This window comes from Macaca mulatta, chromosome 9, assembly GCF_049350105.2.
Source record: "Macaca mulatta isolate MMU2019108-1 chromosome 9, T2T-MMU8v2.0, whole genome shotgun sequence".
Lineage (NCBI taxonomy): Eukaryota > Metazoa > Chordata > Mammalia > Primates > Cercopithecidae > Macaca > Macaca mulatta.
The window spans coordinates 59,048,935-59,076,137 of NC_133414.1; the positions used below are offsets into that span (position 1 = coordinate 59,048,935).

The 27,203-nt window shown below is 52.4% G+C and overlaps 1 protein-coding gene across 1 annotated transcript in view; it reads right to left on the reverse strand.

Annotated features, from left to right (window-relative positions):
• Positions 1-27,203, reverse strand: part of LOC106996371 (anthrax toxin receptor-like) — a 46,059-nt gene that overhangs the window by 16,378 nt on the left and 2,478 nt on the right. The window contains exons 2-16 of the mRNA XM_028826320.2: positions 24,695-24,766; positions 23,138-23,209; positions 20,958-21,039; positions 20,794-20,827; positions 19,718-19,794; positions 19,572-19,640; positions 19,118-19,198; positions 18,967-19,027; positions 14,191-14,289; positions 7,326-7,395; positions 6,713-6,791; positions 4,939-5,028; positions 3,645-3,683; positions 2,471-2,626; positions 820-900 (exon numbers count right to left, since the gene is read on the reverse strand). Of these exons, the coding sequence (XP_028682153.2) occupies positions 820-900; positions 2,471-2,626; positions 3,645-3,683; positions 4,939-5,028; positions 6,713-6,791; positions 7,326-7,395; positions 14,191-14,289; positions 18,967-19,027; positions 19,118-19,198; positions 19,572-19,640; positions 19,718-19,794; positions 20,794-20,827; positions 20,958-21,039; positions 23,138-23,209; positions 24,695-24,766 (1,162 nt within the window). The remainder of the gene's footprint in view (positions 1-819; positions 901-2,470; positions 2,627-3,644; positions 3,684-4,938; positions 5,029-6,712; positions 6,792-7,325; positions 7,396-14,190; positions 14,290-18,966; positions 19,028-19,117; positions 19,199-19,571; positions 19,641-19,717; positions 19,795-20,793; positions 20,828-20,957; positions 21,040-23,137; positions 23,210-24,694; positions 24,767-27,203) is intronic.

Sequence of the window (27,203 nt, forward strand, 5' to 3'; positions counted from 1 at the left end):
GCCACCTGGCCACTGAGAGCCTGTGCTGGCCTGATGCAGGAGATCTGGCCAGTGCAGGTCTCTCTATAAACCCTGGGGATGAGATCATCTTCCAGGTGCAAAGGGCTGGACTGTGGAGGCACAGGCAGATGAGCCCCAGGCCGAGCCAGGAGCAGGCCTCTCCAGGACCCCGGGGCCTGAGCGGAGAAGCCCCTTAGTGCTGATCCAAAAGGAGAGCAGTGCAGAGTAAGGGCAGGAGCCAGGCCCAGTGCACATCCAGCCCTATCACTCACGGACTTTAGGAGCAGGGACGTACCACTTAATCTCTCAGCACTTCCGTCCCCTTCAGTAAAGTGGATACTAATAGCACCTACTGGTACAGTTGCTAGGAGGATGAAAACAGTGAAAGCGTGGCCTAGGGTAGCAACTGGCCCACGGGAGGACTCCATACATTACTGAGGCCTCATAAAAAATTTTTAGTCCTCATTCATAATAAGTTACGAAGAGAAAATCTTAACAATTTGGTCCTCCCCATGGTCCCAAGGCAATGACCCAAGGAAGGAATTCTTATTGCCTATTAGAACCAGTCAGTGTTGCCCAACAACCCCGTTAGCCATCCTAGCCAGCACTCCTGGCCCCAGGTGATGAATAAACGAAGTGCTCGGGTCCCATGTCCAGAAACTGGCTGGGATGCCCACGGGCACCGTTTCTGTGTGTCTTGTGCCGTCCTCCTTGCCAGATGCCTGACATGGCTCTCTGAGCCACAATCCCAGAGGACAGCGGTCAGGGGAAAAGCAGTGGCCTTCTGTCCATCAAGTGTGTCCCTGCACCCCTGCTCACCTGGTCCCTGCGCTGACACCACATCCATGGCACCTGGCAGCAGCTTGGGTGAGAGAGGTCACAAAAGGTATCCAGATTGCCCTGAAAAGCAACGTGGCCATGAGGAAGCCATGCAGGCTGGACACTACCTCCAGAAGGCATCAGGACTCCCCAGCCACCCACGGCTCTGTCCCCTGGAACACACCCAGACAAAGCTTCCATCTCCCCCTCAGGGAGGGGCCTGGCAGCCTTGCGTGTTGGGGACATGGTCACTGTGGCCACAGAGAGTTTTGGAATCTAGAACAAAACAGTATTTTGCTGAAGGAAGAGAAAACGACAGGGGCAGATTCAGACAAAAAGTCCAAAGGCAGGAGGAGCCTGTGGTTCCGAGCAGAGGTCCTGAAGGGGAGCATGAGTTCGGTACGGGGCCTGGGCAGGAGCTCATGGAAGGGAGGAGTCTTGCTGCTGGGGGCACACAGGGGAAGGCAGGTGAGAGGACCATGCCCTGCTCAGGGAGTAGGTACCTGACACCAGAAAAGAGAGGAAGAGGAAGACAGAGAAAAAACAGGCCAGAAAACAGCCCAGGACCCATAATGGGCAGCCCTTGGTGCTGCAGTCAGGCCTTTCTGGGCCCTGGTGGGGATGGGATGAGGGCCGTGTGTTGCAAGGCACTGCAGGCCGCTGGCAGGTGACTTCCTCTCCCCGGAGGCTGTGTTTCGGCTTCCCTGTGCCCCACACTCCGGGGAGAGACAGGTCTGGCTTCCCCAGATGCCCACTGAGGCTGCAGAGGAGCCTGACACTCCCAGGAGGAAGCAAGAGATCCGACCACAGACAGAGCCAGGACCAAGGGGGAGAGGGGCAGACCAGGCAGGAACTCTGGGGTCCTTCGCCCTCAACACCAGCCACCCAGGTGCCCTCTCTACCCCTGTGCAGGGCCCCTGCTGCTGCCTGGCTGGGTTCCCCTCAGCAAGATGGGCCTGTACCTGCCCGGGAAGGAGGTTTCCTCAGGGAGAGTGGTTGTCGTGTTGGCTCCGGGGCTCTAGCTCCTGCACAGGTGTCTTGTGAGGGTGCTTTCGGGTCTCCACCTCCTCCCCTCCCTGCAGCGCCTGTCAGCCCATCTCAGCAGGCGACAAGCCCACTCAGGGACAGCTTTTCCTCACTGCCTGAAGATCCTGCTGCCCGAGCTGACAGGTGCCCCTGGCATCCTTGCAGTGTTCGTGGTGGTGAGAATGCGTGTCAGGACTGGTCAATTCTATTTTTTTTTCTGATCTACATGACCTTTTGTGACTCAGGTTGCTTGACCCATGCACCTGCAGACAGGTGGTTTAAAGCCCCAGGCCACTGCCAGAGCTGAGGCACCCCTGTGGGAACCAGGGACTGGTCAGACATCAAAAGTTGCCACTGTACAGAAACATGGATCCTTCTAGAGAGGGAGTTCAATGTGCGGGGACAGACCTGGTGGTGCAGGGGACAGGAGCCCTCATATATGCCTGCCACTGGGGCGTGAAGGTGAGGTGGGCATCTGGTTTCTCCCGGCATCAAGTGACCAAAGTCCGGCCCCCATAGAGCCTGCCTTCCTCCAGGGCCCAGGCTTCTGCAGTGGGACCCAGCTGCCCCCTCCTCCTGCAGTCCCAGCCTGGGTCACAGCCCCTCTCCATTGTGCCCTTCTCACCTCTATCCCTCTTATCCCGCACACTCCTTGGCATGCACAGCAACAAACAATCACGGTGGGGCAGGTGTTTACAGGAGGTGGGGGCGGAGGTGGTGGAGGCAGAGGCGGTGGTGGTGATGGTGGTGGTGGAGGTGGTGGTTTCTCCTGCTCTGGCTCCTAAAAAAGGAAAAACAACTATCTGCTGACAGTGCTGGTGGGGCACAGTGCTGGCCATTCCCAGATGTGTGTCTGGGGAATGAAAGGACCAGAGAGAAACCCACACCACATAGGAGGGTCCTTCACGTGTGAAACATGCAAACTCCTCCTAGTTGGCAGACAATGCTCTTCTCATAAATGCCAACAACTTCGACTCTGTCCCCTTGGTTCTCCTGTGGCCGCCCTTGTTGAAAGAGGTCTGCTCTGGGGGCTGTGGAATGGTCCCAGCATTTGCAGGTGACTGTCCGCATCCATCTGGCTGCAGATGCAGCCTCCCCGAGCCCACTCTGCAGCACCGCAGAGGCCACCCTTGGCCAGGGAGGTCTGTTTCCACCCCATCCCAGGCCCAGGGCCTCCTGCCTCAGTTACTCACCATTGCCCATGGCCCCTGGGGTGGGTCCCCGACCCAGGTGAGCCACAACCTGCTTCCGGACTCCTGGCCCCTATGCTCACTGGGCTGGTGTCCCTCCCAGCTTGGTGCCCGCCAGGACTCCCCCATCCCTCAGCCCTGCAGTCCTGAGAGGCTAACTCCAGGCAGCCCCTTGTCCCTGCCAGGAGACACAGATCCAGAGAGGCCAAATGGAGCCACAGCCGCCTCTAGAGCCTGGGGACAGGGCCAGGTCCCTGAAACGCGGGGCTCCTTTTCCAGAGCGCCTCCATCCTTAGCATCTTACAAAAGGTCCTTGGGGCATTGACAGAAAAGCCCCATTCATTCAGGACAGATCATCACAGTTGCTGAAACTGGCCCAGGCTGTGAATTAGTGACAAGGCTCATGTTAAGGGGTGCAGGGAGCGGGAAGGGTGTGCTGGGGACATCACTGTGAGTTCCCCATCTTCTCAGGCTCCATTCTGCCCCTCTGTCACCTTCTTCTCTGCCCAGGCAGGTGGAGGTCATGGGGCGCATGCTTCATGGCACTCTTGGTGAAGGTCGGTGGGCTCCTTGGGATGTGACAATATTGAGACCAAAACTGTGACTTACCTTTTCTGGCTTCTGCACAGGTGGTGGCTCCTTGACAGTCTAGAATGTTCAAAAGAGACAAACCCAAGCTGGATGGGGGTGGGCGGGCTCTGCCTTGGCCCTGCACATAGCTGGGACCCTGGTCTGGAGCACCAGGAGAGAGCACTGCCTTTGGGGTGTCACTCTGGCCACACTGAGCCTGTGAAGTTGTACCCGGCAGGCTCCTCTTCCCGGGCCTCAGCCTCCAACCTTACCCAAGGGGAACCCCTGTACCGCCACTGTGGGGTTCCTAGGGGTCAGCCGGGCCGGGAACCAGATCCCTAGAGAGGCCCAGCCCCTACAAGTGTCCTTCTCTGCCCACAGCCACATGGAGAAGAGAGCGTCCGCCCTACTTCCCTTCCTCAGGGAGAGCCTGTCTGTCCCCAGGAGCCCTCCCTGACCTCCCAGCCTCATGGCTGAGTTCCCGGCTTCCTCCCCTCGTGGCTCCCTATGCAGACATGAGCCCTGCATGTTCCCTGGGCTGAGCTCTGTCCTCTCCTCCCTTTGCTCTGTCCTCTGCAGCTCTCAGAGCTGGGTCCGTCCACCCCAGCTCCCAGCACCCCTTCCATCCTCCCTGCCCCAGGCTCCATCTCTGCTTCTGGGTCCTGCTCTGCCTTACAGGGAGCCCTTCCCACTCCTGTGGGGTGGACATTTCACCTTCAGCCCTGACAGGACAGGACTGTGAGCCGCCTATGGGCAATGGTGGCCACTTCATTTCTGTCCCTCCCCAGCCCAGCATGGGGCCCAGGGGAAGCTGCAGCTCAGTAAAGACAGATGAAGGAATGGGGAAGGCACCAGACATGTGCCAAGATCCATGCCGGTTCCTCAAGGCACAGACAGCTGGGGGTTACAGCACCGTCCTCCATTTGGGCCATCAGGACTTCATGGGGGACCCTCTCTTCCTCCCTCCACACAGAGGCCACCTCCTGGCCCTGTCCATCTGAGGCTTCCAGAAGTCCAGATTGTTGAGGTAGCCTTGGTTTCAGGGGTTCTGGGGTCACTTCTCTCTAGGAGCCAGGGCAGGCCTCAGCCCCATGTCCAAGGCATCCCAGGCCAGCTCTATGTGACCAGCCCAGGCAGGAGGCCCTGCAGAAGCCCAGACTTGCTAGGCTCTGGGAACGTGTAGACAGGTCTGCCACTCCCTGGGCTCACGTGATGAGCTGGGAGCTGAGGGAAACTTCCCACAGGTGGGATCACGGGGCAGTCACATGTTAGAGTCCCTCAGAGGGCGGGCCTGTGCTTGGGCCCCAAGGCTGGGCAGGCAGGGAGCACTTGCCTTCTTGCGGCACAGCCGCCAGAGACAACACAGCAGTAGTGGCAGAAGCAGCAGAGGGAGCAAAAAATAGAGCCAGTTGCTGAAAATGCCCTGGTGGAGAAAGAGAGCACCATGAACCACACCTAAGGGATAGAGGAATGCCAGGCCTGGGAGGGCCTGGGTGGCCTCTTCCCGGTCCCCACCACTTGGCAGCCATCTGCCCACTCCTCACTCTCCCTAGCTGGCCCCGCATCCGGGTACCACAGTAGGGCCAGCGGCCAGGGCTGGGCCCCAGAGAGCTACAGACCCTCTCTCTGGCCCTGCTGAAAGTCTTTGCCCCAGAGCCCTGAGAAGAAAGTCCCGGAAGCTTCCATGGTCTGATAAACCCTCACTGCACACTTTGCCTGCAGCACAGGGCTTCTGTGAGAACCACAAAATCTACAGGTACAAAGACGGGTGAGGGTGGGGGTACTGTGGCCAAGAGAGGTGCAGGTGCAGGAGCAGGGGCAGGAGACCCGGGTCCATCCCCCACAGCCTCTCTCCCCACTTTCAGGCTCTGCACCGTGGGCACATCCACGCACCGCTCTGTGCCTCAGCCTCCACACCTGTGCAGAGGGAATGAGCCGCCCTCCCTGGGGGCACTTGTGAGGTTTAGAGAGCTCAGACAAAGTCCTGGCTCAGAACCAGGGCCACATGGGGTGTAAGCAACGGGAACACTTCTCTGGGTGTTCTTCACAATAAAGGAACCTCGGGCTGCATCCGTGGGAACGCAGGCTGCTCAGGCCTTCCCCAGATCCAGAGCTCTACTTAGAAAGAAGGCTGGAGAGGGGAGGGGAGGGGAGAGGAGAGGAGAGGAGGCGAGGGAAGATGACTGTGCCAGGCACCCGGCTGGCTGAAGGAGAGGAACCACTGAAGCTGAGCATGAAGGCCGCTGGCAAGGTGGGAGCCCCAGGGCTGCTCCTGATGTGCCTGTCACAGTCAGGCCATCAGTGAGTAGATTCCTGATGGGGAATGCATACATTCAGCCTGCAGATCCACGTGTGGATGTGCAGGGACAGGCAAGGGGAGACCCAGAGGGAGGGCTCTCAACACTGGTGTGTCCTCACAAGTAAGACTGGGTACAAGGCGGTGGAGTGGGCTCTGGCCTCTCGCCCGTCCCTCCAGCACATCCTCCTGCCTATGCGGCCCTGGGCCAAGCTGCCCAAAGACACGGAGCTCTGAGGAGCAGGCACCTGGGGCACAGCACCTCCATTCCCAGGGGCTTCTTGGAGCTGAGCCCAGGTCCCAGTGCCTGAGAGCCTTCCCTTCAGCAGTAGGAAGGGACATACTGCAGGGCTTGGCGAGGGAGCAGAGAGGGACATCTCAGAGGCCTGAGCAAGGAGGAGAGGCAGAAAAGGGGCTGAAGGCATCTGGGAAATGACAGCAAGCGACCACCAGGCAGGCTTGGGGGCCAGGGTCATGAGCAGGTTCAGGACCAGATCAGCAGCTGGGGCACCAGTTCAGTGGCACACACACACCCTGACGGCAGTGTGTGGAATCCTCCAGTGCTCCTGGGTCTGAGGTCCTGGCCTACAGGTGCTGGACTCTGGCTCCTGGCAGACAGCCTCCCAGCCTCACCCACCTGCACCATCTGGAAGCCTGGTTGGAGCAGCCTCAGGTGCCTGCTGCACACACTACTTTCTGGGACTGCCTGGGAACTGCCTGCCCTTTCTGTCCTCCCCAGGGTATATCTCCTTCTAGTGCAGAGGCTCTGGACAGTCCTCATACATGTTTGCAACCCCATCCTGGTACTCACACATGTGCTGCTGGTGACGCTGACATTGCTCTTGAAGAATGTTTTGCCATTGTTCAAGCTGACTTCAATAAAGTACTCCCTAAAGCACAGAAAACGCAGATGGTGAGACCCAGCCCGGAGAGATGCAGTTCTTGCCCTTGGCCAGTGGACAGCATGGGTCATGAGAGGTCATTCTCCAAACACTTGCAGGTCAACTCAGCAATGATGACCAAAGGGTAAGCGGGTCAGGCAGTGAGGGGCCCTGCATGGGGTCTCATGCCATTGTGACCATGTCCTAAATGACCAGGGACCACTGCTTGGTGTCACCATTCTGGCTCTTCTGTATTTACAGAGTCTGTTGGCTTAACTCTGAGAGGCAACCTGAAGCAAAGGTACCATTCCTTGGGCAATTATCTCCTGCATCCTGCCCTCCTCATAGACCCTAGAACACTGCAGATCCCTGAATACCTCTGGGGCCACCAACAAGGGATGTGGGGAGGAGGCTGCTCTTTGCCCAGCCACAGACATGGGCTGCCCCAGCAGGGGGTGGCATCCACATTCTGTACACCTCACGGTGACCAACCCTGACTCCCTGATCTCTTGCCCTCTGGGGCCTCCTGCCAGGGGCACTTACTCTCCAGGTTTTTCTAGTTTTGGCCCAGGGCAATTCATGGAATTATTGTCGATACTGGTTGGCTTTTCATCTAAAAGAAAATGACATGAGAAGAATGTCAATGCACCTGTCTGTCCACTGTTCCTCCCCATGTGTGTCCTCAGCATGCAGAGCTGACCCTGTGGCCCAGGACCGGCATGTGGGCTCTGCCTTCCTATTGCATAGACCCCTGCAAGCACCCGCCACACCCAGGCCCTGTGCAGCACTCTGCTGTGTAACAGGAACAGGCAGGCAGAGTCCCTGCTCTCAAGGACTCACCTTTAGGGATTGCACGGGACACAGAAAACAAAATAAAAAACAGGACAAAACAGATGACAGAGAGTGCAACATGCTGTGATGTCCATGACCAGAGGAGGTGAGGGGACCAGAGGAAAGGGACAGTCGCTTCGTTACGCGTCACTTTTCCTCTCTTGTAGAGCCACAATTTCTGGTCTAGAAGAGCATGAAATGATGCAAGGCCAGGGATTTGCTTCAAAATACTCTGTGGTAAGGGTACCAAGGAAAGCAGGTGGGGGCAGGTTAAGAATGATTGAAAGTAGGTGATGGCTTCTTCAAGTTCATGGTACAATTCTTGCTACTTTGTATAGTGTTGTAAACTTCCATGAAAAATAAATTCTCTCTGAAGAGGTGACAATCCAGCTGAGATTTAAAAGATGAGGAGCCAGCCAGGCAAAGATCCCAGGCAAGGGTGCTTGGGGCTGAGAGAGTGGCCTGTGCCAATGCTCCGGGCAGTGACTCGCTGACCTTGTCAAGGAGGGAAAGAGGTGACCCAGAATAGGGGGCAGGGCCTCCTGGGCCCTGGAAAGGGGTTGGGGTTTTATTTATTGTGCAGTGAATCTGTCCAGGTTGGGCAGATCCAGGATATATTTTGAACATGGAGGCAACAGGACTTGCTGGTGGGATGGATGTGAAGAGGAAGCTTGGAGGAGTCAAAGATGACATTTGAGAGTTTGACCAGAACAACCAGGTGGACAGCAACACAATTTACCAAGATGGGGAAGCCTGAGGAGGGCACTGGGTTTGTTTTTTAAGTCTGCAATTTTGTTTTCCCATTTTTATTTATTTATGTATTTATTTACTCATTTTTGTGGGAGCGTGGTGGGCTCAGGAGAGTTCAGTAACGTGTAGACATGGAACCTTCTCACTCCTGAGCCCACGCCCTCTTCACACTTCCTGAACTGTGGGGGAGGGCGTGGGCATCTGCCTGCTGGCCTTGATCTAGCTCTCTACCTACTGGGCTTGGCTGCCAGGACCCCGGCTTCCCAGGGTCCAGCAACTACCTGGCCAACCTAGGACTGGTAGAACCCATGGTATCGACATTTTTGCCAAGGATGATTTCAAAACAATTATGGCATCCTCCTCATTTTCCCGTAAAAACTCTTCTGTTTTTTTGGTTTTTTTTTTCACCTCCCTCAATATGCACATAGTTTACTCTGGCATGTGTTTTCCATTGCAATGCCCTGGTCCTGAATAAATAGCATTTCTGTTTAGAGACACTGTTTGTTATTTAGGTTGTCAAAAATTGCATCCAGGCGCTTCCAGAAGCCAGAACCAGGCTCTGCCCCTGCTTCCCCACAGGGACAGATGCAGGACAGAGGGAAGTCTCTCCCTGACCTGCACCTCCAGGCTGGCATCAGTGGCCAGGGAAGGCACGCTGCCGTCTAGTGGGGGGTGCAGGGGAGGCGTGTTCAGTGGTGGCCAACACTCCAGGGACATTTTCAGGGGATATCTTCCTAATAGTGAAAATAGGTTTAAAGGTTGTTCTCAATTATTTTTAAAAATAAGCTTCTTTTTACTCCTGGACAAGCCATCAACCAGGAGCAGAATGGCCATCTATGCAGGTGCCCAGAGCTGTGGCAGGGGCTCCCCGCTGCGAGACGTCAGTGCTGGCCTGTGTATGGAGAGGTAGACGGTAACCTCCAGGGTGGGAAGCCAGTGCACCCACAGGCCCACAGAGGAGGCAGCTGAATGCCCTTCATGGAGGTAGGCTGGGTACCCCCTTTCCCAGCAGCTGCCATCACAGGGAGGCAGAAGGCCCTGGTAGGGCAGGCAGATCTCCTGGGTCTGCTTTCCTGCCCTGCAACATGGACTGTATGGCCCTGGGCAGGCTCTTCTATCATGCTTCTCTCTAGTTCTCCATCCATACGGGAAAGTTGTCAGAACTAAAATGAAGTCATTTGTGTTAAAAAATAAAATAAAATCCATGAAAAATAGGGCTAAGAAAGGCTACAAAGAGAGGGTTTTATGCCTATATGCCTGGTAATAAAAATATCACAAAAGACTGCAAAAACCACAACCTTGCACAAAAGCCATTGCAAACTTAACACAAAAAAATACGTCCACAGGAACATGTGCCCAAGAACTGCCTGTCCAGCCTTGAACTAGTGTCACCCTTGCTATTGATCTGTTTGGGCAAGAATAATGGTCTCAAACCAATTATGTAATCTTCATTTCTCCTTTAAAAGCCTTTGTCTTTTGTTACCTCCCTGATTATGCACATTACTATGGCACACATATTCCCAGTGCCAGGCACTGTTCCTGAATAAGTACTGTTTTCTTTTAGAGAGAAACTCTGTTGTTCAGGTTGACATAAATGGTGTCCAGAAGTAGACCTGGAGTAGGACCACTATTGGAAGAAATCAGCCATTCTTGGAACTGGTGTGCAGTCCTCACTTGAGCCCTTTGAGCTCTCTGTTTCTGTGACTTGCTTTTTCTGCCCTGAGTCTTCTTTCAGGCTGAGCCTCCTACTTTTGGGTAGAAGCTCTTGACATCATTCAGCATCTGATTTAGATAAGGCCACTGTAACCAAAGACCTTATATCCCTCCTGAAATGATAACAATGTTTTGTCTTTTCTGGTAAATTCTTTCTGGTATAATGACAAGTGTTCTTCTGATTTGAGCACCCTTGTTTCTACATAATTTACATTTGTTTGTGAGGCATGTCTTTTCTGGCAAATTCACTTTTAGTTCTGCATTCCTAATTAAATATTTTGTTTGAGCTGCACACCTGGGTTAAAATCTCTGTGAACAATGATTTTGGTTCATTGAGCTCATTTGGTTCTCTGTGAATCATTTGGTTCTCTGTGAACAATGATTTTGTGTGTCTGTAATTGATTTGGCTCTTTTCTCTTGCTTGTTTCTGAAAATATTCTCCTGGTAAAAATAAGTTTCTGAATAATGGAGGCAGGATGGCTAACTAAAAGCCACTAGGGCAGTTGCCTCTGTCCAAAGCACCAGTCCAAACTCCTGACCTTTCCTGACAGGAGATTTTCAGGATTTTCTTTGCACTGGAGAGATCAAAAAGAAATGGAATGGGATTCTCAAGCATTAAGGCATGCCAGATTTTCTGGAATTCCAGCCAATTACATACTATGGCCCATTTTTTGCACATTTTAAAACGGATGGGCAAATTCCATCAAGGAAAATTCAGAGTCAAATAGTCATTATTCGAACTCTCTAAAAAACTCTGCCAATATAGAGTTAACATGTAGAATACTCTAAATTCTCTTTCTATCTCTATTTCTGTCTATATGCTTCAAATCTGCAGACTTGTCTACTGGTATTGCGATAAGCTCACTGCTTATGGCATTCCAGCCAAGATTTTCTTAAAAACGCCAAAAGGGGCATTCAAATCAATCACTTTACAAATTACAAAAGCTCCATGGTAACCAACAACCTAGACATTTTTTAGAAATATAAATTTAGGTTTGTCTAACTAACAATTAGAGTGATGAAGCAGTTAATTAAAACATGAATAGTTTGAAAAAAGGACTAGATAAATGTTTATAAAAGTTAGGCTCTTGGATTAAACAGGTCAAAATCTTAAACTCAGAGCAGTAATATGTCTCAGTCTGGCATAAAAATTTTGCTTTGTGTGACATGCAGGGACCAAAAAAAAAAAAGGAAAACCCAATACTACACTAACCCAATACTGTACTAACCCAACACTGTACTAACCAAAACTGCTAAGATGCTTTCCTTCCCAGTCAAACAAACTGGACTAGCAAACAAAAGATACATTCAAGGCTACTTGGAGATTTTGCTTTTATCATCTAATTCAACCAGTCATAGCTAAATGTAAACATTGAAAATTTAACTCTAAATTCATTTGAAGCTGAAAAAAGAAAAAAAAAAAAAAGCAGCTTGTTAAAAACCAAACTGTTATAAAAACTGTTTTACTCAAAATTTTTATCAGTAGCCTTCACTGGATTACTGATAAGGGCAAATAAAGTTTAGCCATGTGAACAGTAACCAACTTTGTCAGACATATAATTTGTATTCAACAGACTTTTATTTTTTATGTTTTTAAAATTTTTTGTCACCCAGGCTGGAGTGGAGTGGCACGATCTTGGCTCCCTGCAACCTCTGCCTCCTAAGTTCAAGTGATCCTCCCATCTCAGCCTCTCAAGTAGCTGGAAATATAGGCCTGCACCATGACACCCAGCTAGCTTTTTGTGTTTTTGGTAGAGCTAGGGTTTCGCCATATTGACCAGGGTGGTCTCAAACTCCTGAACTCAAGCGATCTGCCTACATTGGCCTCCCAGAGAGCTAGGATTATAGGCATGAACCACCTCAACTTGCCACAACAGGCTTTTTATTAACTAGTGAGTTTGTATGTTCCATTGTCTTATGACTAACATTCTAAAATGTAAGCTATAAAATCTTTGTGTGTGTATATATATGTTTAGGTGTGTTTACACATACGTACAAGTTTTATGTTGTGTCTACTTGGTAAAATCTGACATAGTCATCCAGAAATCCCTTAAGGAATTCTGTTTAGAATGACTTAAATAAATGAGTGCTCATGTAAAATATATGGTAATTCTCCTGCCTCAGCTTCCTGAGTAGCTGGGACTACAGGCATCTGCCACCACGCCCGGCTAATTTTTTTTTTCTTTTGTATTTTTAGTAGAGATGGGGTTTCGCCGTGTTAGCCAAGATGGTCTCCATCTCCTGACCTCATGATCTGTCTGCCTCAGCCTCCCAAAGTGCTGGGATTACACGCGTGAGCCACCATGAGCAGCCAAAAGATTTTCATCAAAAAGAAGAAACTGCGAACATTGTCAAAATCAAAATGGAGTTAATATGTTTAAAAAAAAAATCCTGGCAAGTTGAGATGGGGAAGTCTACGAAGAGAGGATTCACGAGCTTGTATACCTGATAACAAAAACCATCACAAGTCTCTGCAAAACTACAACCTTGTACAAAGACCATTGCAACTTTTGCAAGGACATCTGCCCAGCTACTGCCCATGCAACCTCACACTGGGGTCACCTCTATTATTATTGACCTTAGTAGCCAAGAAGAATTAACTGAAACAATTATGTAATCCTCCTCACATCTCTTGTCAAATCGAACCTTCCTGAATATGCATGTAGTTTCCTATGGATGCGCATTCCCACTGTGATGCCCATTCTCAGATGAACATCATTTTCTTGTAAAGAGCCCTTGTCTGTCTGTTATTTAGGTTGACACATTCAAAGGAATTTCTGTGAGGCTGCTTTGAGGATTCAGGGAGATACTGTGTGTAAGGCACTTGGCACAATATCTGATGTAAGTGCTCAATAAGCATTACCTTTCCTTAGAAAGGGGATGCTCAGTCCCTAAGACACTCCTGAGAAAGTATAACCCAGTGAAAACCGAATTCCCTGAGACCATCCACACAATTCTAATGAGTGGGAATGTGGGGATGACAGGCCCAGCCCTTCCTATGTATTCATGGAAAAGAGGAAAATGACCAAGAAGCCTCTTGGGGGAAGAAAAGTCATCCTGGGATTACCACATGGCCCTGGAATTAGATGTCAATGAACATATTATCATCAGATCAAATTAATGTATCAAAGGGCCACCTGGGAAGATCAAGGAGGATGCAAAAATCCAACTGCACCCCAGGCACTCAGTGGGGAAGAGCACACGCCCCTCCCCAGCACCCAGGGCACAGTGTCTGCCTGGACTGTGCGCTTCCTCAGGCCACTCCACCATCACAGAGGTCCTCTGATGCCTAACTATAGTCAAATAACAGGAGATTTTTTAAAACGCTATAGCCCTTCCACGAACCAACTGCTCTACACATGTAATTTTGCATAGTTAGGTGCAACTGTGGCTGACCATCTGTAATATGAAAATCCACACCCAAAATGCTTCAAAATCTGACATTTCTTGAGCACCAACATGATGTTCAAAAGAAATGCTCAACAGAGAATTTCAGATTTCAAATTTGCGGTTTGGGATGCTGAAACATAAGCATAATGCACACATTCCAAAACCTCAAAAAATTGAGAAACTAAAACATTTGTGGTCCCAACCATTTCAGTTAAAGGATACACAGCCAGCACCATATTGGCTCCATGTTAAATTGAGAAAATAGAGGCTCAGAGTAGAATACTCATCTGGTCAAGGTGACACAGGCAATGTGTGCCTGAGCCAGGATTCCAGGGCCCAGGCCTACAGGCTGGCATCCTCCCTCAATGCAAGGTAAACACACCCCTCTGGGCAAGCTACTGGTGCACCTGGCCAGCCAGGCTCAGACCTCCGGGGCTGCCACCATTTCCCAGGAGTAGCCTTGTGGGCTTCGGGTCCTTCCAGCCTCACTGAGGGGGAAGCCCTGATCTGAGATGCTCTCTTGGGATTTGTTACTTCCCCACTTGGCAGATGAAGGGAGGGGTGGCCAGGCTTCCCAGTGCCTCCTTCCACTTGTCCTCATGGCCTCTAACCCCACCGGGTCCAAGGGAATGGTTGGCAAGGGCTGGGAGGCTTGGCTGGCTGTGGGGAAAGGCAGCATTGTGTGGGAAATACGTGACTCAGAGGCACCGAGGAGACAACTCACCAACGATAGTGGTTTCATTGAAGATAAATCTGCAAATAACTTCATCCTGTTTCTTTAGATTCTGAAAGCCATTTCCATGAACAACCACATGGTAGGGTTCTGCAAGGACAACGTTCAAAAGTCTGAGTGAGGAAGAGTGGAGGGCTGCCTCCCCTCTGACCTCCCTGTTCCTGGAGATCCAGCCCCAAAACCGAATTCACAGAGGCTCCTGTAAGGAAAGAGCTGCGTCTGAACCAACATCTATGTGCCCACTGGGTCAAATCTTCATCTGGTGTCACTGAGGGCCCAGGAAGAGGCGTCTGGGCCTCAAACACTCAAGGGCCCTCTCCCTACCATTCCTGAACCAAAACGCTAAGGAAAGGCCTTGGTCCAGGCACAGGTAGGCTCAGAGTGCTATTCCTGCCCTGAAATTTGTGGTGTTCCCTCGGGCCCCAGGTGTGCAGGCCGTGCACTCAGCCAGGCCCTCCCTGATGTAAGGTGTAAGCGGAGCCATAATGCTGCCTGAAGACACCATGTCTCATGCACCCAGCTGGGCACCCAGGCCTGGATGCCTCCTTCAGGGCTGCTGAACACTTGGGGTCCCTCCTCCCTGTCTTTCTGTGTGCCTGTGGCAGGCAGGACACCCACAGTGACAGGGCCAGGACTCGGGTGCGGCAGGTGAGTCACCAAGGACCCTGCTCAGGGGAATCCATCACAGAAGCCCTGTTTTAACTGTGATTCCAGAGACCTACAGGTGATTCCTCATCTTCTGCTCTTCCTGAACCAGTAAGGACCACAGGGCACCCACCCTGAGGCTCAGGGAGTGTGTCCTTCCACCATTGTGGAAGGACAACTCCTGCCATGAGCCAAAGACCACAGGGGACACAGGGCAGGTGGGGCTGGCCCCAGGAGCCAGCCGGGGTTACCACAGGTCTGAAGCTGCCAAGGGCATTGGCCTACACCCCTGCCTCCTGGCCCAGGCCCCGTGCATTCCAATCCCTGCTGATGCCTGGGGTGCCCCTGATTCATGCACCCAAGGAAAGCTTCCTGTGAACCCTGCTTCCTGCCTTCCTGCAGCATCACACCTTCAAGGCAGGCTGTGGGTGAAGCTGGCCTGCTGACATGCTTTCTGAGGCTTTCAGAATGGGAGCCTGCAGTTGAAAGCCTGAACATTTCCCAGAAATATCTAGATTTCTAGCTTTCTTGGAAAATGGGAAATGCAGGCCTCAGTGGGTTTGTTTCTCCATGTCAGCTCCTGGCTGGGACCTAGGGAACCATGCTCCTCAGATGAGGAGCTCTGAGGCCCACCTCACTTCAAGGCCCTCAACGCTGACTGCTGACATCAGCTGGCTGAGCCTGGCCTACTCTTCCTGCTCAAGGTGCCAGCCCGGCCCTTGTAGGCACCCATTTGATGGATACTACACTGCCCTCAGAAGAGCCTGGGCCTAGTGGGGGCACTGAGGCTGTGAGAGACAGCAGGAAATGCCAACTTGGTGCCCTGTTCTGAGAAACTAGACATGGGCCCCCACAGGGCAAGCATGGGGGTCTCTCCCACCGCTAAGGCTGACAGCAGCTGCTTCCAAATCTGATGTTGCCAGATACTCTCAACGTCTTCCCGACTCGGGCTTCCAAAAAGCCCTGACCAGCCAGACACTGGGCTCAGTGTGTGCCCGGGAGGGAGCAACTGGGCCTGTGGCCTGCGCCCCTTGGTCAGCACAACTTGGCCACTCTAAGCAGGACTGAGGGCTGCCCCAAAGCTCCATGGACGGGGTAATTGCAAATTACATCCTGGGCTGCTTTAGGACTATGTATTCTATGTATTGCAAGCAAGCATTTTTTTCCCAAGGTGGATGGATAAAAGGAGAGAGAGAGAGAGAGAGAGAGAGAGAGAGAGAGAGAGAAAGGAACGTGGCCAAACATTCATTGTAAAATCCCAGTGGTGGATGTAGGTGTGTTTGTGTTCATTGCACAATCCTTTCCACTCACCTATAGGTTTGAAAATTTCAACAATAAAAGGGTGGAAGAAAACCAAAGAACTAAATAAGAAAATTATGCTTAGACATAGACAACCAGAAGTCATGATACATCCTGGGTGACAAGTGACTGATGAGAGGCACAGACCAAGCCCTTGGGCTTCAGGGAGTCAGAGGGCTGGTCATCAGGGAAGGCTTCCAGGATGAGGTGCCCTTTGAACAGGGCTGTGAGGGACAGGTGGACTCGGCCCTTCAAGGTGAGGCAGGGCTTGCAGAGTGCCTATGCCCCACCTGGTCCCACCTCTGCACAGGGCTCCCAGAGCAGGGAGTAGCCCCTGGAGGGCCTGGGATTCCTGCTAAGAGCCTCAGACACCTGCCAGGCTAGAGAGGGAGGTCCCTGTCAAAATCCTCCAGCTATGTGTGGTGGATGGCTTCAGGATGGGCCTGGAGCAGTAAGGCCACCAGAGGCCTCTCCCAGGCTGGATATAAGGCCCAGGGCTAAACAAGGGAGTCTGGGCTGCATGCCTTCCTCCCTGGCCTCCTTCCTGGGCTCCCTGGAGCCCTCCTGGCTTCTTGGTGGCAGCCTGCTGACAGGGCTCATTCTGTTGCATTTGGGTTTCAGGCTCCTGCCTTGGCCTTTCCCTGCTGTGACTGTCACCCTCCATGTGGGGCAGCTTTGCCCAAGTTAGCCAACAGCTGACAGTTCAGGGCTGTGACTGCCAGGCCACATGGGCAGAGGCAGAGGGCCGAGCTGGTGGGCAGAACGCACCTGTTATCTCAACTCAGCTGCCTCCAGGGAGGAGTGACGACTCACATCCTCACCTGGGGTTGACAGGGCTGCTCACACGCCACAGCCTGTGCATGTCCAGGGGACATCATCAGAGGAGCACAGCTGTCACCACTGCTGCACGGCTGAGCGACTTTAAACCAGGAGCAGCAGAAAGAGACCCCGAGGGGGAGGGGAGCTCTCTCTACTCCACCCCCACCCTCAGCTCTGCATCAGGGAGAGGTGGGGTCAGGGACAGAGCCCAGGACCAATCATGGAAATGTCAGCACAGCTCCCGTTTGTGGGACCTACCAGCTCCCAGCCCTGTGCCAGTCCCCACACAGCCCAGTGCCTTAGGACTCACGACAGGCCTGACAGTGTCCTTTCTGTTCATGAGAGGCACCGCTGGAACTCGCTGGAATTGGACAATTTACTCCTTGTTGTGTGCCCATGGAAAGCAGAGCTCAGACAAGGACAGTGTGCCCCACAGCCTACTGCCGGGGCACCCTGCAGTGAGGAACAGGGAAGCCAGAGCCCAGCTGCTGGAGGGCCTGGTGGTCTTGTGAAGGGCCTCGTGCTGTCCCCATGGAGGGAGGACACCCAGGGCTCCCTTCATCTCCAGCAGCCGCAGCTGTGCAACTGCCGGCCATGCAGAGCCCCAGCCTGCACAGAAAGATCTCAGCACAGACAGAGGCATCACAGAGGCCCTCACAGGGCTGTCACCACCCATGCTGGGAGCCCGGCTGGCAAGAGGGCATCCTCGCTATGTCCCAGACAGCATGGACAGGCACTGGGATTGATCCTGTAGGACTGAGGTGAGCCGAGGGTGTTTGTGTGGATGCCTTTGTCGGGCTATGGAGGTTTCCTTCTGCTTACAGGGTGCATTGGGATGTTGACTCCCCCACTTCTTGTTCTTCATCCCCTGAGATAACTGCTTGGTTCCTGTTTCCCGTTTTGCTGATGTGGTAAATTACACAGATATTTCAGCTCCTGCACCTGCCTGGCCTTCCTGGGAGGAGCCCTGGCTGCTCCTGGCCTGTGGTCTGGGTTACCTGCGGCTCCATGCCATTTGCTGGTGTTTCCCTGAGAGCTTCTCACACATGTCTTTTCTTGCTTTAAACTTATTGTTGTGAGGTAACAGCACACTAATTGTACACAGGTACTGACACTCCCACCCCCGCATATTCCCTCCACACCAACAGACACTCACATTCACACCCATGTGGGCCACACATCCACACCCACCCACCCATCCACACTGCATCACAAACACACTCAACCCACCCCATACCACACACATCACACCACACACCGAAAGCACACGCACCCACACACCACACACATAAATAGCAAACACACACACACCAAAAATACCGAAGACACATCACACATCCCATACACACACCACACACATCAGCAACACACTCCCAACTCCCCATATGACACAGACACACACTGGACTCCACATACCTGCATACCAGACAGCCTTCCCATACACCAGCAGCCTTCCACACACCAGGCAACCTTCCCACACACTCCCACAAGACCCCCACTCATGCCACACACACACACTGCACATACACCACACACACATGCATATATGCCCCCTACATACACTCACACCCCCACATACATATTACACAGCACCTCAGCTCCCACACAACATACACCCCACAATACAACACACACAGATGCATCACTCATGCATACCCCACACACCACACTCACAGCACATCTACACACCCCGCACAATCACACACATTTCCACAGCACACAGACCACGTTTTACCCTCTCCCACAGACTTCACACACATCAAGCCTCCCACAGCACACCTTCCCACACATACTACACACACTGCACCCACACAAACTACACACACACACCACACACACCAAACACACACACACCACATACACACACCACACTCACACTCCCCACACACATCCTCCCCCACACACATCCTCCCCCACACATACCAAGCAAATGCACACACTCCATACACGATTGTACCCATGCACACCACCCTGTGGCTACCGCGGGGCCTCTGCAGCTCTCACCTCCTACACACACAGTGGGAGGCTCCACCGATGTCACGTCAAGACAGACCTTTGACGTGAGCTGGAACACAGGAGGGGTGGGGCGGGGCAGGGAGAGTGAGCTTCCGGCCACAGGAGCCAGGCCCCCAGCCCCTCACCTCTGCCCACTCACAGCATCAACGGTGTCTCTCATGGCCTTGAAGCCATTCTCCACTGCAAACACGTGCTCCGGGCTGTCTGCAATTGCTGTTATCTACGGAGAGCAGAGCTGGCTTGGATCCCCGCCAGGAGGTGAGGATGCAGCAGATCCCAGGCCCAGAGGGCAGTGTCTTGCCCCCATGCTTTGGGGGCAGCAGAATGTCAGGCTCTGAATGTTGCAGGCTTCTCCAGCCAGCAGCCCACTCTTGGGGAGCAGGGAGCTCTTCCACCCTCCCCTCTGGCATCGTGGGATTTGTACAACACGCTGTCAATCACTTCTGCAGTGGCCATGGATTGGCCCATCTCACTTGGGGCAGCTTAGACAACCATCCTCGGGGTGGCCCTGGGAAAGCCACCTGGGAAAGCCACCTGGGACGCCTTTCCCCACTAGGCTCGAAAGTGGCGCCTGGTCACCTGTTTGGAATTACCTGGTCCAGCTTATAATCAGCCACACCCACGGTGTAAACGTTGGCCCCCAGTTTCCGAGCTTTTTGAGCCTAAGGGAAAGAAGGCATTGAGTATTAGTCATCAAAATTCATGGAGCAAAATGCTGGTAAGTATGAACTGGACTCACTTCTCTGAGAGTGTCCTGAAATGCATGTGCCACCAGCTCTCCATCAGTCATAGCAATAATCATGCTGGGAACTTTGTCTGTAGAAGAAGCAAAGAGTGTCCTGCTCAGCAAAGGCACCAGGAGTGACCTCCAGAAGCTCCGGAGCCCCTGCAGGTGGCTGGGCCCACAGCACTGCCCACTCCAGGGCATGGCCAGGTGCCCCCACCTCATCCTCCAGAGGAGAGGCTGCCAAGACCGAAGCACCTGCCACCCAGAGACCCCCTAGAGTAAGGGAGGTCTCAGCCCAGTACCCATTTTACAGAGGAGGGGCTGAAAGGGGCACAGTCTTTCCCACCAGGCTGCCTGAATCCTCACCCACTAGCAGCCTGCACCACCTCTGCCTGAGGGCAGCTCCAGCCAGGACTCAACAACCACAGGCCTGTCCCACGGGCAGCAGGAGGAGCTGCTGGGCCCTCCTGTAACAGACAGGCTCAGGGAGGCTCCCAGGGGGCTGGGTCTTGCTGTGAGCAGAGCCTGCAGGCAGTCCTGCCAGCATCTCTGGGCCCAGGAGTTCAGGACTCCAGGTCAGTGGCACCTGAGCAGGGGACCCCACAGCCACCTCAATGCCTTTCCTCACCAGCCCTGCCTTTTCCTGACAAGAGCTGCAGTGACACGGTGGGGAGGGGAGTTGGGGGCCCCGGACAGCCTTCTGTACCACATGAGACAGGTCAGGGAATGCAAGTCACTCGGAGGGGAGACATAGAAGGGAGGAGGAAGACTAAGGTGCATGCAAGGGGGCAAACCCCTTGGCTCTTCTCTTTTCCTTTTCACACAGCCCAGCTGGAGGGCAAGCACCTCAGGGTTATGAGCACCAGGGGTGCACACACAGGATCTCACACAGTTCTCAGAACTCCATGGGGCGGGGGCTTACTATGCTCACTGCACCAGGGAGGGACCTGGAGCTCAGAGAGGGTGAGCAACTTGCTCCAAGATGCAGGGCAGGGGTGGCCTTGCAGAATCTGCACACAGAGCTCTCTGAGGCTCTCGCCCAGCTCTGTTCCCCCTATGGGACCACCATGTGGACGGCAGGTGCTTACTTCCGGAGTTGAACGTTTCAATCTGTTGAATTGCCTGCAAGAAAATGAAGAAATATTGAGCCTGGACAGTGAGATGATCCCACTGATGCTCTAAGATTTTGTAGGTTAGGGTTAGGGTTAGAGTTAGGGTTAGAGTTAGAGTTAGGAGATCAAGGGGTCTATACCTTTCTAAATCCTGCCTGCATGAATGTGTGTCCATCAGGTACAATTTTCCGAAGCTGGTCAAGACCATTTTTTATTCTATTCCTGAAAAAAATTTAAAAAGGTGGTTGACCTGGAAAGACATTGACTGTTAAAAATCAGCTCCCAAGCTCTCCGGGAGCCACTGTTCTTTGTGCAAGGCCTCCCGGATGAAAGAGGGGGCCAGGCAAGGGCTTTGTCCTGCTCATTCCTCATCGTGATTTTGACCAGAGATTTCAAGCCCTTCTGAGCTCATCGCAGTTACAGAGAATGCAGGCCTGGGGAACTTCACCAGGGCCCTGCTTGGCCATCTCTGGTGACAGTGGGAACTTCCCATGGATGAGCAACTGTGAGTCAGGAACTGCACAGGGGTGGACATTCCTAATCCTAACCCTAACCCTGAACCGGGAATGGGCAACTGAGAGTCAGCCACTGACAATGGGATTGACATTCCTAACTCTAACTCTAACTCTATCTCTAATCTTCACCCTAACCCTAACCCTGAACTGGGGATGGGCAACTGAGAGTCAGCCACTGACAATGGGGTTGACATTCCTAACTCCTCTAACTCTAACTCTAACTAACTCTAGCCCTAGCCCTAGCCCTAGCCCTAGCCCTAGCCCTAGCCCTAGTCCTGAACCAGGGATGGGCAACTGAGAGTCAGCCACTGACAATGGGGTTGACATTCCTAACTCTAACTCTAATCCAATCCGTAACCCTAACAAAGACTCTCTAGTGTTGGGCACTCCATCCTTTGACAGGTAGGGCTGCATTTGGGAAAAGTCATCCTGCCAAACCCCCAGCCCTACACCCAGCCCCGACGGCCCCAGACCCCTGACCCTGACTCAGTTTCCTCCTCTCTCTTTACCCTGACACAGGAAGTACCAAATCTGCTTAGTTAGACTGCCTGGCCTCCTTGACTTTCTGTGCCCCTGAAATAAAAAGACCAAAGGCTGGAGAGGCAGCCCCGACAGCTGTGCATGCAGGGGCCAAACACTATCTGCAGGCTAGCTGGGGGATGTGGCCTGTCAGCTGCTGTTAAAACAGACAGAATGGGCTGGGGCAGCCAGGACTGGCTCTGGTGGCAGGACTGGGATGGGCCAGGGACTTAGGGTCAGGCTAATCCAATATGACAGGCTGAGCCTGCACAGCAAGGCTGGGCAGAGCACGGACCCTGAAGGATGGCTTCCCACTGTGGGCAGAGCATCCCTGCCATGGCCGGAGCTCTAAGAGCCCCGCCCTGCCCAGCCCAGGAGGGGAGGAGGCCAGGCCCATCCATACCCAGAAGGGTCCACGGCCTGGCCTTTCTCTGGCCATGCCCAAACCCCGCTCCCTGTCTGGGTCACCCACCACAGTCCTCCCCCATAGACTTGCTTTTTACCACCTCACACCCACTCCAGTGTCTCTGACAAACCCACAGCGCAGGACACACAAACTCAAGCTCCCCTACCCTGTATTCCCTCGAAGCTGCAAGTGGGGCAAGTCCCCCATCCAGTCCTCAGTGTCCTCACCTCGTGCTTCACCTCCTCTGGGCCCAGTTCCGGGCATGTGCATTGGAAGGGCCCTCACCTCCCACCAAACAGGAACTCTGCAGTGCCCCCTGCTGGGCCGGGGCTCCAGCCGTCTGAGCTTGTTCCTCCTGCCTCCCTCCATTTTCCCAGCCTGCCCTGGATCTCAGAACCCCACCCAGGGACTCCCCAGTCTGGGCCTGCCAGCATCCCTGCACAAAAGCCCCACGACTCCCACCACCAGCTCTGACCCTGTCTCCCTCCCGCACTGGCCAGGGCAGGGGGAACAGGCGCAGAGCAGCTGCCTGCACAGGTGTGTGTTCACAGGACACCCCCACCCCTCCGCCAGCCCCTGCACCCCGGGAATCCTCACAGCCACATTTCAGGGAAGGAGGCAGGGCAGAGAGAGGGCAGGGGAGCGTGAAGTGGGGGAGGCTGAGAACTGGAGCACAGGGGCCTACAGGTAACCTTGCAGCCATAGGTAGGAGGGTGCAAGGGAGCGGGGCTAAGGTCAGGTGGGTACTGTGAGTTGCCCTGACCAGCCTGCCCTGGGTGCTGTCAGGCTCCCAACCAAGGTCTCCGGGAGCCCCTCAGCTCCCTGGAGCTCCCTCTGGCCAAGCTCACCAGACCCCTTGGGGGATCCAAGCAGCACTCACTTGTCTGAGGTGAGTGGCAAGACAGTCTGGCCGTCTGTGGAGTAGGTGATGAAGCACATCCGAATATCTGAGCTGTGAAGGAATCATGTGCTGGTGAGAAGCCAGAGGCACCAGCTCAGAAGCCAGGGTGGTGAGGCCAATTCCGCACTTCCCACCCCAATTCTTCCGCTTTGGAGTCCCTTGCTGGACACAAGGAGGTGAGATAAATGTAGTGAAGGACTCTGAGGCCTGTGGAGACAAGGGCTCCATAGAAGAGAGAGTCAGGATGGCAACTCACTGCATCCCCATCACTGCATCCCCACACTCCCAACACCCCAAAGACACTTGCGCACACACATGCACACACAAGCACACACACATATGCACACACAGGCGCACACACATGCACACACATGCACATACAGGCACACACATGCACAGGCACACACACCACACACACCACACACACACACACCCATACACACACGTATACACACACATGCACACACACACGCACCCACACATACACACACTCACATGAACACACACACACAGAAGGCACCCACACACGGGCACATGCACACACACACGGACACATGTACCTTATAATGAACAGGCAGGGAGATGCACACACAGCCCTCCCAGCTGGCCTCCCTTCTACTGGAAAATTCTTTGCCTCTTCACCCCATTCCCTCCTCCCCCTCCTCTCCCTCATTTCTCCTTTACCTCAGAGGAGCGACTCCCTATTGGCAGCCATACACACGGCCTCCCTTTCCTCTCCCTGACCCTCCTTCCTGCCGGCTGACCCTCAGTAGCCCTCAGTGACAGTGCTGTCATATGTCCCCAGCAGAGCTCCTAACGGCTCCTGCCCTATTGCTCATTCATTTTACCCACAGTCGTCAGACTTTTCTTCCTTAAGTGCCATCTTGATCATGCCACTCCTCTGCTCAAGAGCCTTCTCTGGCTCTCCATGGCTCACAGCAGGAAATCTCAGCTCCTTGACCTGGCACAATGAGCCCCTGTGGCTTTGGCCTCAAGCTGACCTGCCCAGTCCTCTCCCAGCCCTCCGTGAGCTAACCTCATTCCCAGCCAAGCAAGACCACTCACTCCACCACAGGTCCCTGTCTTTTCCATCCTACAAGACCCAGTTCAAAGACGCACATCCTTGGAAGCCACTGCTGACTTTGTCCTTAGGAGTTCCTGCTTTTTCCTTCAACCTTCCAGGTGAGTTCTTTGTCCCCTACTTGAGCCCTCAGCACTGTGTAACCCGAGGTTCCAGGACTGAGTCATTGGTTTCCCTGTCTATTGTCCCTTCCCAGCGTGTGATGTCCCCAAGGGCAAACTGCCTCTCCTGCAATATGCCCAGGCTCACAGGCAGGAGCCAGCCAAGTCTGCTGAGACCCGATGGAACCAGTGAGCGCTGGCCTCATTCCTGCTTCAGAATGCCACCTTGTGCTCTGTGTCCCCCACTGAGGGACTCCCACGCCCACCCCATCTGATGGGATGTGCCCTCTGCCTGCCTTCCAGAGGAAAAGCTCTCTGCAGCTCAGGGGAGGCTGCCATGTGGGAGATCTGTACCTTTGGAACCTCGCCACTGTTTCCTCCACCCACATATAAAGGTCAATCCAGTTGTTGTTCACGCTGCCAGACCTAAAACAAAAGGAGACAGGAGACGTGGGTCAGGGAAATGAGTGCATCTGTCAGGTGGGCAAGTGTCTGCCCCGCCCCCAGCCTCCCAGCAGGCTCTTAACAAGCTCGCCTGACCCCAGCATAGCTGAGGCTGGGGTACACCCCCCAGTGGCCACTGGATCATCCGAGGTCATGAGTTTCACCAGTTGAGTGGTCAGCATAAGGTGACCACCCAGCCCCATCTGCCTGGGACTGAGAAGCTTCCTGGGATGTGGGGCTTTTGCTGGCCATCCAGGTGGCTGATCAGGTTAGGTGGGGCACTGTGTAGAGTGGAAATGGGAGAGAATGTATTGGTTGGAAAAGCCCCCAATGAACAATCCAAATATGGAAAATCAACCAAAAAAGTTTCATGTATGATAGCATCAAACAGAACAAAATACTTAAGAATAAATTTAAACAAGGAAGCAAAAGAAATGTATACTGAAAACTGTAAAACATTGCTGAAAGAATTTAAAGACACAATAAATGGATAGATATTGCATGCTTATGAATCAGAAGGCACAATAATAATATTGTTAAGATAACAATGTAATCTGTATCAAAATCTGTATAGCATTTTTTTGCAGAAATAAAAAATTTGCACTAAATTACATATGGAATTTCAAGGGACATAAGTCATATAACAAAAAAAAATCTGAAAAAGAAGAACAAAATTGAGGATACACATTTCCTGATTTCAGAATTTATTACAAAGCTACAGTAATCAAACTGTTATGGCACTGACATAAGGACTGACATGTAGAGCAATGAACAGAATAGAGAGCTCAGAAATAACCTGTCATGTCTGTGGTCAAATGATTTCCAACCAGTGTGCTAAGAACACTCAATGTGGGAAAGAACAGTAGTTTCAAAAAATGGTGCAGGGAAAATTGGATGTCTACATGCAAAAGAATGAAGTTGGACCCTTCTATAAACCATTACAGAAATTAATTCAAAATGGGTCAAAGACCTAAATGTAAAGGCTAAAACTTTTAAACTCTTAGTAGAAAACATAACTTTTATGACATTAGATTTGGGGATTTTTTTGGATATGGCACCAAAAACACAGGCAACTAATTTAAAAATAGAAAAGTTGAGACTGTGTCCAGATTAAAAATTTTGTGCATCAAAGACGCTACCAAGGGAGTGAAAAGATAACCTGCAGAATGGAAGGAAATATTTGCAACTCATATACCTGATAAGGGATTAATATCCAGAATATACAAAGAACTCCTACAACAACAACGAAAAAGAAACAATAAAAAAATGCAACAACAAAAAAATGGGCAAAGAATTTGAACAGACATTTCCTCAAAGAAGATATGCAGATGTCCAATAAGCCCATGAAAAGATGCTCCACACCACTAGTCACTAGGGAAATGCCAGTGAAAGCGGCGAGGAGATACAACTTCACACCATTGGGTGGCTATTATCAAAAACTAAAAAATAACAAACGTTAGACTTTTGTTGGTGGGAAAGAAAAATGGTGCAATCCCTGTGGGAAATAGCTTGGCATTTCCTCAAAAAGCTAAACATAGGATCACCATAGGATCCATCAATTCCACGCCCAGGTATATACCAAAAAGAAGTGAGAGCGGGGACTCAAAGAGATATGGGTACACTGGTGTTCACAGCAGCATTATTCACAATAGCCAAATGGCAGAAGCAACCCAAGTGTCCATCAACAGATGAAAAGATAAACGAGCCAAGCGTGGTGGCTCACGCTTGTAATCCCAGCGCTTTGGAAGGCCGAGGCGGGGGGATCACGAGGTCAGGAGTTCAAGACCAGCCTGTCCAATATGGTGAAATCCTGTCTCTACTAAAAACTACAAAAATTAGCCTGGCCTGGTGGCATGCCTCTGTAGTCCCAGCTACTCAGGAGGCTGAGACAGGGAGAATCGCTTGAAACCAGGAGGCAGAGGTTGCAGTGAGACAAGATCGCGCCACTGAACTCCAGTCTGGCAGCAGAATGAGACTACAACTCAAAAAAAAAAAAAAAAAGATAAACAAAATGTGGTACATATACATACAGATAAATATTATTCAGCCATAAAAGGGATGAAATTCTGATGGATGCTACAACGTGGAATAACCTTGAAAACATTATGTTAAGTGAAAAAGGTCAGACAGAAAAGGCCAAATATTATATGTTTGTATGATTATATTGTGTGACTCCACTTACATGAGGTACCTACAATAGGCAAAGTCATAGATAGAGAAAATACACTAAAGGTCACTAGGGCTTGGGGAAAGGGAGGAATGGGGAGTTATTGTTCAATGGGAATAGAGGTGTTTTAGGTTTTGGTGTGGATGGGGTTTGAGACAGGGTCTCACTCTGTCACCCAGGTTGGAGTGCAGTGGTGTGATCTTGACACACTGCAGTCTTGACCTCCCAGGCTCAAGCAATCCTCCTGCCTCA